General features: G+C 36.9%; 1 protein-coding gene across 2 annotated transcripts; it reads left to right on the forward strand.

Moving 5' to 3' along the window:
• Positions 1–2838: 2838 nt before the first annotated feature.
• Positions 2839–11557, forward strand: LOC121867241 (polymerase delta-interacting protein 2-like). 2 transcript variants are annotated; one of them, XM_042367096.1, is made up of 8 exons: positions 2839–2959; positions 3163–3356; positions 5996–6163; positions 6370–6484; positions 6825–7002; positions 8202–8365; positions 8525–8730; positions 9109–11557. In XM_042367096.1, exons 2-8 carry the CDS (start codon positions 3244–3246, stop codon positions 9218–9220), a joined length of 1056 nt encoding a protein of 351 aa, XP_042223030.1. In that variant the 5' UTR covers positions 2839–2959; positions 3163–3243; the 3' UTR covers positions 9221–11557. The 2 variants fall into 2 exon arrangements, with proteins under 2 accessions (XP_042223030.1, XP_042223040.1); XM_042367106.1 differs by having other exon boundaries at positions 2842–2959; positions 6370–6475.
• The last annotated feature ends 1429 nt before the right edge of the window (positions 11558–12986 follow it).

Below are 12986 nucleotides of genomic sequence, written 5' to 3' on the forward strand. Positions count from 1 at the left end.
GCGGGTACATGACGCGCCTTGAAACAAAGGCTGAATGTTCATGGCGGGGGTGTATCAACTTCACTTAAAACTGTAATGAGGGATCCTCCTCTCACACATTGCACTATTTGAACACAGACATAAGATTCTCTGATCACTGTACCTGTCGTGGGTATATGTCACGTGAGGCTACGAGGTGTATTAAATTCATACTGACGCATACACGATATTTCCTTTCAAGTATAGTTTCTGGATCACTGTCAACACCTCACATAGTTCTGATACATTTATCCTTTTTCCAGATCATTGTACTCATGTATTTTCATATGATATCTGTTGGAGTTATGTTCGCTACACGCTCACAGACGTAAATAGTAAGACCTTCAAACCCTGATCCACACTTAGTCTTACAGTACACTAGTCCGGCTCAACTGGACTTTAACATTCATCTTATGCATACCCTGAGTGATCCTTAATGCTATGAATACATACACTTAATATGATATAACTATACCTGGGTACAATACAACACATGGTCTAGGAACCTTGAGTAGGTGAGTTGTCCTTTATCAATGTTTCCCGTTTTCTGAGGTTCTACAAGCGCGGTGCATTTGAATGTTATGTAGCGTAATATGAATTAAATGGGATTTTTAGGGATGACAATGATGTGCGCAGTACATAGCCTTCCCCTCCCAAAGATTCATATTATGCGAAATAATATGCAAAGCACTAACGCTGTAGTGTACATACATTTTCCAACATCCTAACAGTTCGTGATTAGAGTACCTTAATACATCAAACAAAACATAAGGAGACTTAAACGTTTCCTACGAGCGTCTCCGCTACCCTATACATCAGACAACCGTTTACAATCCTGCTAGTTCGGTGTACAATATATCAGTAAAAAGAAAATTATAAGGAGACAAACTTTTCATACTCGAGTCTCCGTTACCTATACATACAACAACTTATCAACTCTTATTTCAGTACAATATAGTATAGGGAACATTCCCTTAACAGTTCATCAGCGTAATACCTCAACCTACTTTTGGCACCAGCACATAAACAGTGACTCTTTGACATTACATCTACAACAAAAGTTCTCTGCATGAAATTACATATCCTGAGGAATTTAAATTCTTGTCTATGAATGGGGAATTAGTTACATCAGTCACTTCCTCAGATTACTACTTCATTTCAATAATAATTCCCCTTTTCAACACAAAACCGTGGTTCTAGATGTACACATTGGGGGCTCAGAACACAAAACACGTATTTTCTATCTCACAGTTCAGGAGATCTGGTGTTTGAAAGTCGGGGTGACTCCCTCACCCGGAGCGAGTCAACAACCCCCCAAAAAAAACTTCCAACCCACATAAACTGAGATTTTTTTCTTTCGACAACATAGGCAGCAACTGGATCTCCGGACTTCAGTTCAAAAGAACTGGGATTTATAATGTTGGGGTGACTTCAGTACGACTCTGTATGAAAAAATAATCCTTATATTCGTTGTGCATGACAAGTTGTTATGTTCTCTCGTGTTGATGGTGCATGATATTCACGTTTTCCACCTCTTTCAGGATTTTGAAGGTTTCAATGAGATCTGCCCGTATGTGTGTGTGTGTGTGTGTGTGTAATAGTGTAGTGGATTCCTCCCCTACAAACGCTGTTTGTCGCTGAGTAGCCGACCCCGCGAATTCCCCAGTGTATGCCTCGTGGTCTGGGTCAACCAGCGCCACCTTACATGACGGAGGTCAACTATTAAGCCACGCCTACCTCCGCTATATAAGACCTGACCTCGTGGTGACTTACCTCTCTTTCTACCTACAGCCAGTCCTCAAGCAATACCTCCTCCTCCTGCCTGGCGGCCCTCGCTCCAGCCAGCGACCATGGCGACCCACAAGCTTGTGCTCCTCTGAGCACCCTCACCAACCAGCTCTCTCTACATCACGCTTGTGACCACGCTGCCACTTCCCAGCACCAAGCTGCACTGTACATCCAATACAATATGTATACAGAGAACACATTGTGAGTTTCCTTTCTCCATCCCATCCTGAGTGTGAACCAAATTACCCGTACCCCACAATAGCATAATCAGAATTATTTTGGAGATCCTTAATAAATCAACATATCAATCAATCAGTCAGTCATTCAATCACTATATACGCTCGTATATGTATGTATGTTAGTTACAGTATGTATGTGCATTAGTTGGCGTGCGTGTGTGCTTGCACTTAACACTTTAAATATAGAGCAAGCTAGGCTGGGTGAAGGTCACGGAGAAATAAATAACTAAATTGCTACAACTACGCAGTAGAGACTGTTACTTCTGTCCTCGTCTTATTAATTTTCTTCAAACCATCTTCATGTTTGTGTGAGTGGTAATGATTCTTATATGGATGTTTTAATAGGAGGAAAGTTAGCGAGAGGAATAGGGTGGTTTGCTGATTACGTTTACGGGAATAATAATATCCCACGAAGTAAAATTTCAGTTTAAAATCAATACTCTCATACATATAGAATATACTTAAATATATCGTTTTATTCCTGTATTTCCGATTTGTTGTTCTTTCTTGTAATATATTTAGACTAGTTACTGTACGACCTCATTTTCCCTTGGATCTGTTTACAGCTGATTCTTCAAAAATAACCTTTTTCTCTACACTTAAGAAATAAATTTACTATAATAAAATATATTAAAATTCACAGTAGTATTTGATATGGTTATTTTAACTGTGATATGATGAAACTAGTAGTTGTTTAGATACGAGAATAAATGCAACTCACTATCGAACCCCACGGAGTCGTATAATATTAATGAGACTTGACTTTGATGATAATTTATAATATTTGCATTTAAAAAGAATTGTATAGAATTATTTTGATCCAATACTCAGCTCCCTCGCTAGTACAGTACGGGCCCTTGAATCAGCTTCTTATTTGTCATTGTTTGTATTTTATACCGAACCAACAGGAACGTGTATGGAGATTTTACAATTTATTTTATTAAGGATAAGCTTTTAGTGGGGTTTTGGGGTTATCTATAGTCAAATTAACTGAATATATACCGCAGTTTGGATACTTCCACTGCCCATGTACATAATAAATTACTATGAAGTTATATGATGAATCTAATGAGCAAACGTCTATCTAAAAATATTTATCGATTGATCTAATTTTTAGGTTCGGGTTGAAGGGGTTGGACGGACTCGCAGCTGGCCAGAGATAAGTCAATTTCACTACTGAGGAGACAGGAGTCAGTAGATGGTGGACGGTGCATGGAGCAGGAGGATGATGTTCTTACCATGTACCTCACGAACACTCTCGTCCACAAAACTTTTCAAGTGTATTGTAATACCGGTGGCTAATTATACCAGGTAGGTTGTCCTTAGCCAGAAATAACTTAGCATGTTTGTGTGTGGAGAGTTAATGGCACACCAAATAGTGTCATTACAGAATGTTATAATTTGGGGGTATTGTTGCAAGTATATGATGACTAAACAACCTATATAAGTTTGAAACACGTCTAGTACTGCTCTCTGTTATATATTCACTTTCCTGCATCTTGTATAAATTGCTGTTTATAGTATCCTTTTCACTGTTGTGGAAAGTGGCACACTGGGACTGATATCATCAAATGGGTAGGTGTCTTGTTTATAAACCAAGCCATGTATGTTGATATATGAGATAATCACATTTTCTTCAGAAGCCCATTTACATCTCATTTCCCTACAATTTATGAGCTAATTCTCTTCATTCTACTGTTTGTATTATTAGCCATTCGGGGAGTTGGTCTGTCCAGTGATAGTACAGTATAGTTCATGGGGAAACCTCAGTGCCTGGAGGAAACCTGTGATGTTTAAGGTCGCACAAGATAACAACCTTGTTAGGGTGTCCGGGCCAAGATTGTTGGACAAAAGCCACCAAGGACAAATAATGATGTTTTAAAATCATAAATTTTATTCTTTATTATTTACAGTTTATAAACCTAACCTAACCTTTTGGTAATTTGCAGTTTAACTGAGGGTAAAGTTGTAGTTTTGATCATCTGGGGAATCTTGGGAATTTAACTATTGGAATCTGTAGTTTAAGACAGTTCTGAAGACGTTTCTAATATGATGTTTCCCCCTTAAATGTCCTGACAAAACCTCGTGAACTGAGCATATGTAAATCGTTTGAGAGGGAAACATCGTAGAAGAAAAGTGTTTTAGAATTGTTAAAATTACCAATAGTAAAGATAAAAATCCTAAGATTCCTGTGTTGTCTGAAAGTTAAAATTTACCCTAACTACACCTAACCTAACAAAGGACTCTACTGGAAATTAACACCCGATATCTTTGTCGGCTATCATTGGTCAAATTGCCTTACTGTTTACTAGTGTTTGTATATGTGCACTGCACTGTCTTAGGTTCTGTTCATTGGAAATTGTATGTCTGCATGGTCTATGTACACTATATAATTATATACAGTACCTGCATTGCCAAAACAAATGTAAACTTGTACAGTATTATGATTTTACTGAATAAACATCAAACAATCAATTCTTGTATGTTGTTGCAAGTGAACTAAGCCCCAGGTTGATTCTTTGCTCACGAATAAGCTTTAACTCCCCCAGGAAGTAGTTTATATTTTTTACTTGGTTTTCCTCATGAAAAATTCTAAGTTCATTTCTTTTAACCCTTTGTGGTCATTCCAACCATATTTGTTGTGAGGTACAGTATGTCTAAAAAGAATTAGCCAAGAGACTAAACAAAACCGTTCTAACAGTAATACTTTAGACGGCTGACTCGTGGGAAGAAGCCACTTACGGATATTTTCTATAAAAGAGAAGTTGTTTTTCTCCCCACGAAGATAAAGAAATTGGTGGAGGAATTGCAACTTCCGACTTCTGGTTTTCCCTTGTTTTTGTTAAGATAGTTCAGTGAGTTGCTTGGACTGCCATGTTGACCTTCCTGTTGACTTTATATAGAAAGGCAAATTGACCCTTAATGAAACTAATATAACCTAAGATATATAACAAAATAAATATTTTCAATTCTAGGGTCATGAAGGTTGTCTGGGTTATCCTGTCATCATTCAGGTGGTGAAGGAGCACTTTTCCAATTAAGGTTTTTGCCCCTAGTTTCTCTTGTAAATAATAATTAATGTATGTACATTTAAAAAATATTTGTTTGCACAGTAATTATAAGTACAATATTTTATGTGGCAACCAAGGCATGGCAACTGAGTATGTTTGTTGGTTGTAATAATGAGGAACAATCTTTGTAACGATCCTAATAAGGAGCGAAAACTGAACAGGAAACGGACAGAAAAACTCAGAAATTCTCGTACTGCAATGTCAAAATATTCTGAACTTGGTTAATTCGGATTTTTCGGTAATTCGAGTGACCCCATAGCCCATTTTTTTTAATTAATGAGGGTATAGTGTACAATATAGTACTGGCATTTATATTGCTGTACTGTACAGTACTAGAATGTTTTAAATTCAGAAAATACCTTGCAGGAGGTGAGAGAGTACATAATGTATGTACTGTATAAGGAATGTTAAAGAAAAGCAAGTAAGCAGTGCTATGGAGATGATAAAAGAATAATTATGCATTTTAAAACTCTTGTGTGTGGATTTATTTATTCGGAGTTTGAACATTTAATACTACGGTATACAGCTCCTCCCCGACTTACGACCACCCGCATTTACGACCTGCCTCAGTCGTACCAAAATTTTGTCAAATTACGTATTTTCGAGTCCCAACGTCAGCAGTGATTGCGCTGTGTACTGATACAATTTTCGTTTGTAGTTCACTTTAAAATGGCTGGCAAGCTTAAAAGTGAGAGTTTTGTGGTGCTGAGAAGAAAAAGAGACACCCATTTTAGATTTTCTGTGTATTATTTAAGCATTTTCAACTTACGACCATTTCGACTTACGACCTGGATTTGGGTCCCTAACCCCGTCGTAAGTCGGGGAGGAGCTGTACATGAGAAATTATGCAGTAGATAAATTTTGGCTATTTTTTTTCAGTAACTACAGGTTAGCTGAAGTTGGCAAATTTGAATCTCCAAAATTGACAGGAAAATATGAAACAGGTCAGCTGTTCCTACACCGAGTGTTTGGTTACCGAGGGGTTGTTCTCTTCCCATGGCTGGCCAGAGTCTATGACAGAGATGTCCCTAATAAAAAGGAATCCAAGTAAGGAAAATGCTGTTTGTTGTGCAATAGCTACTTCAAATACCTGTTCTGTACTGTAATTATTTAATGTTTTATTCATATTCATTGTTATGTTTCATTATACAGTACAGGTACTGTACTTTACTGTATATGATATAGTAGTGTACTGATACTGTTTGATGTGACCTTCACTTTTAATCATTTCTATGTTTTTGGCAATATTCCAGACCAATAGAAGAGAATATGAACTATAACCAAGTTGGAAAAGAGGTGAAAGGAAGAGCTCACACATACTATCAAGTGCTTATCGATTCTCGAGATTGCCCATACATTGTAAGTACAGTACGTACCGTAGTGCACTTCCGTAGCCTTATGATTTTAGCCTTCCTCGGAAGAGTTCTGAGAAAGACTGTAAGGTCGAAACGTGTCAAAGGTAAAATTATCAGCGTCTGCATATAAATGTTGAATATGCTTTGTTTAGTGTCAAATATAGTACGGTACAGTACAGAAAAAATTAAAAATGACTAGACTGATGCTTGATAGCCTTTTCATTGGGGTCTCTTTACTCATGTTTAACTGCATAAATGCATAGTGTGTAGGGGAGGAAGGGAAAAAAAATGCACATAAAGTAGTCATTCATGGCATTTATAAAATAAATTAATCACCTTCTAATCATTTACAGAGAGCCCAGACTGAAGCTGTTACATTCTTAGGTAATCAAGACAATGGCAGAACCCTATATGCAGTGCCAGGACTAGATTACATAGGACACGAAGATGTGATGCCATATGTTGCAGGAAGCAAAAGGCCGATCAGACATGACTTATTTGATAAGTTTTTGTCATATGTCCCAGAGAAAGGTTAGCCCAGTTTTTTTTTATTTTTTTGTAGATTTGACTTGGTGCATAAATTAATTTTGATGCAGCCGCCTTTAATGTTTGTTCTTATGAGGATAAATTATGACCTGTAAAACACCTATTATACTCGATGACAAGAAGTGTAGTGATTCAGTATCTCTGCCTACATGACTGTGTACAACCAATCCCCAGAGGTTAATTCATTAGGGTGTAATGCCCAAGATACACTTATGCAACATCAGGACCATTTGCACATCTAGTGTGAAACTTTCATACTTGGAGCCTGTGGCTGTGGCTTCGGTTTCCTGTCTTGGTTTAGTTGTCACACCCCCCCCCCCCTCACCCCTTTGTAAATTCACATACAGTATTTTTAAGACATGAATCATTCTTCTAGTTCTCTTTTTACATAATTTTCATAATGATGTCTTGAATACACACAGGTATCAACCTATTTACGATGGGATTATGTTCCTGAAAAACCCATCGCAGGCCGAATTACCTTAAATCGGGATTATTATAACTTGGGGTTCAGTGGGATATGTTTCCAGCCAGTCGGACACCGACTTGTATCACCGAAAATAAAATTCCTACACTAATACTATACCTACAACACAATAAACAATACTCACCACATCATTAAGAACAAGCCTGGTCATCACATGTCCCCTTCAATGCTAAGGGGACTCTTGAAGGTGGAACGGAAACTTCACAGACTCACACACAGCCTCTGGGGAGTCTCTTGCTGCTTCACAAAGTGTAGGGTAAATGAACTGGAGAGGTCGTGTTTTGAAGTTAGTGGTTGTGGACCTAAATGATAGTTCTGAGATGCTTTGGCTTAGATGGGTGGCCTGGAGGGGTATGATGATTGATATTGTTTAAAGAACAAGAGTATATTGTTAGCAAAGTACAGAGGGAGGGATTGTGGGCAACAGAATGTGAAGAAAAATAGACTAGCTATTTCCTATTTTTTACATTTTTTGTTTCAGAATAAAACTAGCTGTATTTTTTTGTAATCATAACTGCAGTATTCATTCATGAAAATTTTAAGCCTTAAATTTTGGTACCTGGTGCTTTTTAGCCAGTTGTCTTTATAATATAAACATTTTAGCTTTAGGTTTTTTTTCTTCAGTATTGTTTATATGGAATTTATCATTTAATTTTCCAGTATTAGATTATTCTTGTATTTGGGATTCATCTTCTAGACCCACCATTTGGTGCTCGTGAAACACTGATGGCATGGCAGGAGCGTAATCACCCATGGCTGGAGCTCTCCGATGTACACAAGGAAACTACGGAGAACATCAGAGTCACCGTTATACCCTTTTATATGGGATGTAGAGAATCACAGAATGCCAATGTTTATTGGGTAAGTTGAGGCACTTTTAGCATTGTAGTCTAATATTCATCTATGCATATTATTGTCTGTTCATTTGCATACTTGACTTGCATGAATGAGTAAATTGGCGTTTTCAATATACCGTAATAATATAGTATGTTATATATAAATGTGTTGCACCGTTTGCAGTGGCGGTACTGCATTCGTCTAGAAAACCTAGGAGATTTGACAGTGCAGTTGAGAGAGAGACACTGGCGCATATTCAGCTTGTCTGGGACTTTGGAGACAGTGCGTGGACGGGGTGTTGTGGGACAGGAGCCAGTACTCTCCAGTCAACAGCCGGCCTTCCAGTACTCATCCCACGTGTCCCTACAAGCACCGTCCGGACACATGTGGTATGTTGAATCCCTCTAAACCTTCATTATCTATACTACTTTTTAAAGTAAATTAGTTAGAAGAGGTATACCAAGACACACAAGATACAATTATGACCCAATAATTCACTCAAATGTTGTATAAATGTTAAACCTTAAACTGTTTGTTCAAGCCGAGAGATTTCCATTTTAATTCATTCTTAAACTTTCAAATGCAGTTTGTCCCACATGTCCTTGGTCATCGCACATTCCTTTTACACAAATTAAAGAGATTTTATAGGGCTCACCTATTCATTGCTTGAGCCTTCTGTCTTGGCTCCAAGTTTTTACACTTATAATAGACTACCACAATTTTAGCTCGGTACTACAGTATTTAACGATTCACTGTTTCCTCTACAGGGGCACTTTCCGAATGGAGAGAGAAGACGGATTTACATTTGATTGTCGCATCCCACCATTTTCATTAGAAAGTAAACAGGATGATAACACACAACCGAGTGGTATTATTTAATAGGCATTGTTTGTCATCACAGCCACTATCTGAGAATTAAAGACAATAACCAAAATAATTCTTAGGTGCAAAGAAAGTGATGTAAAGATATTTATTTTATAGTTCAGTGTATTAATCGAGTTGAAAGTTAAGAGAACTCCTTAATTCATCAGTAGAATTGGTAATCAAGTTCAAGTCAGGTAATGGCAATCATCATATATATCGGTTGTCAATCTGTGTTTACTAAGATGTATTAAGGTTGTTCCTGTAACATATTATGTATATATACTGTACTTTGTAAGTATGTTGTTAAAGCAATATTGATCACCCTCTATAAGAAATTCATTTTGTATTACTAGAAATTTAATTTTCTTATGAATGAAACTTAATAAATGTTTTTAAGATTAAATTTTTATTAATAACTTTTTAGGACTGACTTAAGTGACCAGTAAAACAGTGGACATATCTGGAATTGTGAAATCACTTACGCAGCCTTCTCAAGCTCTGTTTAGTAATTAATTTGGAAAAACCTTAACAGCCAAACATAAGCCATAGCATGGCTTGACTTATTTAGTGTTTTCATAAAATTTAATCTTAAATTGTACTATAATCACAAATATTGATATCCTTTATGTGTCTTAGAGGTATCAATTTCATCTTATCCCAAATATCATAAATGCTATCCCTTTGAAAAGCCACGATTGTTGCAGTGGGATAGCTGAAAATTATCCGCAAACAGCTACAGTGGGAAAAGTGATTGGGAATCACTTTCCTGTGTGGGCATGACTTACCCATGGAGACCACTGCATAGAATTTTACATCATTCACTCTAAAAAGGTACTGTAGTTTCACTGGACTGTCCAGCCATGGCATGTGCATTTCTTAAGGCCAAATTATTTAAGTAGTCACCATGTTTATTGTCAATGGCTCCAGAAAAAAAATCTCCCACTGATTTAAATAAATCTGTTAATTTACTGGAGAAAACCATAAGACTGTGCAATGGTCCCACATCCACTACTTGTCTATTGATATTCGACTTTAATTCCTCTTGTACTTGTGTACTGTAATTCAACTTCACTTTTGTCAAAACCTCCTTCCTATACTTGTCCTTTCAGAATTGCTCATTATCTCTTACTGGGTCCTTCAACATGAGAGGGAATATAACATGATGCTGTCTATCAGTCAAACTTTTAGCTATGATATTTGTGCCTCTCACTATTGTCTAGTTTAATTCCTGGCCTGGGATATGAGTGAGAATGGTGTTATCCATTGTGACTGTACCAAATTTTGCAGTGAGTACTGGGTACTCGTTTCCTCCTATACTGTACTGGTCAATGAAAACCGTAACAAAGAACTGACCAACAGGACGAATGGTTAGTGAACTGATAAGTTGTAGAAAAGCTAATTATGTACCTCTAGCATCTTAGTTGTCGTTTGAGCAAGTGTTGGTTGACTATTCAGTTTTAACTTACCCATCCATGCATTCAGTGTGTCCGTCCTTCAAATGATTCTTGCATAGGTAAATAAACTGTCATCCACACCCCTTTACCATGGAAATAATGTTGAAATTAGAGTGTGAGGGGAGACCAGAAGCCATTCATACACATATACAGCTATACAAACATATACCTAAAAGATACATTTAAATTACATGAAAAAAAAAATTTGCGCGAGACGGTACAAAGCCTCTTTATTGGCTCGTATCTCAAAACTAATATTTTTTTTCATTAAAATTTTAAAACCCTCAATTGCAGTGGAGTTGCAAACTCGATTTTAAAATTTGTGGCCAAAAATTCAAAATTTGTGGCAAAGCACCGGTTACTTCAGCGCTCATTTATAAAGGAAACTATAAAAGTTGAGGAAATATCGTTTCAATGCACTTATGTTACTTAGAAATCAAGAAACTATAATATAAACCTATTAAATCAGAAAAAAATGAAGTGGGAATGAATTGTGTGTGAGGGAAGGAGGGTGGGCAGCCGGCTGAACTCGCCACCCCTTTATAACTGTAATTTCACCATAATTCTCATAATAGATTCATTTGGTGCTGGGATAATAAATTAAAGTAAAATAATCCCCCCCCCAAAAAAAAAAAAAAATAAAATATCCAATGCTAGACCCCAGATGAGTTATCCAGTTGTATTAAATTCCTGGTAGTTTGTTTACATAATAGACAAACAACTGACGAGCCTGCCTGCCTCCATGTTGGTTTAACAGTGTCACCTAGATGATGATTATGAGAAGAGAAGCGGTTTATGTAATATAGAACTACTACTTGTACAATATCTGTCTCTCAGTACTGTATTTTTGTATGGGTTATGTATGATATTTAGTGTTTATTAAAGCAGTTTTGGAACATTAGTGTATATTATGGCATCAGGAACCTAATTATTTCTATTTAAATCGAACTATAATTAGCAATTTGATAATACAAGGTGTTTTCTGGTACTTACCCCACAAATTATTGTGACTCCACTGTACAGAATTATTTTTAATGCTAATTTTGGCATATTTTATCCCAAAACATGAAAATCCAAACTCTCTCTGAAAATGAAGGCTTCTGTAGCTGTAAAGACCAATAGTTATAGAAATAGGTGGTGCATGAGGGTATTTAATGGATTAATTATAAACACAACCAACTGTAGTTTTAAAGGGAACATCTTGCTCAACTTTTAGTTACTTTTATTTAAATCAAGACTAAATGATGGGGAGGATTGCATCTGCCATAATTACTATATGCATAACAAGGGCCTTAACTGGTAAATAAATTTTCAATAAACTACTTGTTCTTTACATGAAGCTGTATAGTGAATTTCATTGACCACGAAGCCTTTCTAAGGTTAGGGAATTAAAACAAATCATGTAAAGCCAGATGGGCTCCCAAAATACTCTGTACCTGGTTCATATCATGATTTTTTACCTTGAATTCTAGGAGGCGGCTTTCCTCCACCTCAACTTGCCTGAACTCAAACCTTTCACTATAGTAACCATTAGATATTTAGCTGAATCCTTGACAGGAAGGGGGTAGGAATCCTTATCTTGAATACTGTACAAAGAGGTTCTACCAATGTAGAATAGTTGCTACGTTCATACAGTTACCGTACGCAAAGCACCGAGTCATCTTCCTCCAGATGTAGTCTGTCTCATACAACCAGATACTCACAGATGATCTTCTGGAAGAGGCTCACGCCTTGTGGTATAACTCGTTCTTCCAAAGACTGAAGCAAACAGCTCTTGTCCATAAGCCCCCCCAACTAATGATGTCACCATGTAACACACATTACCACATTAAATTTTCAAGTTATTACTATATTGTTAACTTTCAGTATTTATAATACAAATGTAATCTTTCCAAATTTATTCACCAGAATTAAAATAAATTATGAAAACCATTCAACTCATCTCAATCTGATGAATAAACCTGATTATCCATGTACAGTGGGGTATGCTATAACAAACGTAATTGGTTCCAGAACCTCGTTCGTTATAGGATTAATCCGTTCCAGGCCCCCAAATACAACCACCTAACACTGAAAAAATTCTGTGGAAAATGTAAAAAATACGGTACTTTATCTTACCTTAGTGTTATTCAGCATGCAGGTACCCCTAAACACTGGCACATCACTATCACTTCCACTGGGAGTCTTGGCTTTAAGGTCCTCAAACAATTGTCTGGCCTTCTCACAAATTATAGCTTCACTAATGTTACCACCTGCCATTTCTTTCTCCTTTATCCACACTAAGAATAAGTTTTCCATCTCTTCAATCACATTACACCTTGCTTTGC

Source organism: Homarus americanus, unplaced genomic scaffold (genome assembly GCF_018991925.1).
Source record: "Homarus americanus isolate GMGI-L3 unplaced genomic scaffold, GMGI_Hamer_2.0 scaffold32583, whole genome shotgun sequence".
NCBI lineage: Eukaryota > Metazoa > Arthropoda > Malacostraca > Decapoda > Nephropidae > Homarus > Homarus americanus.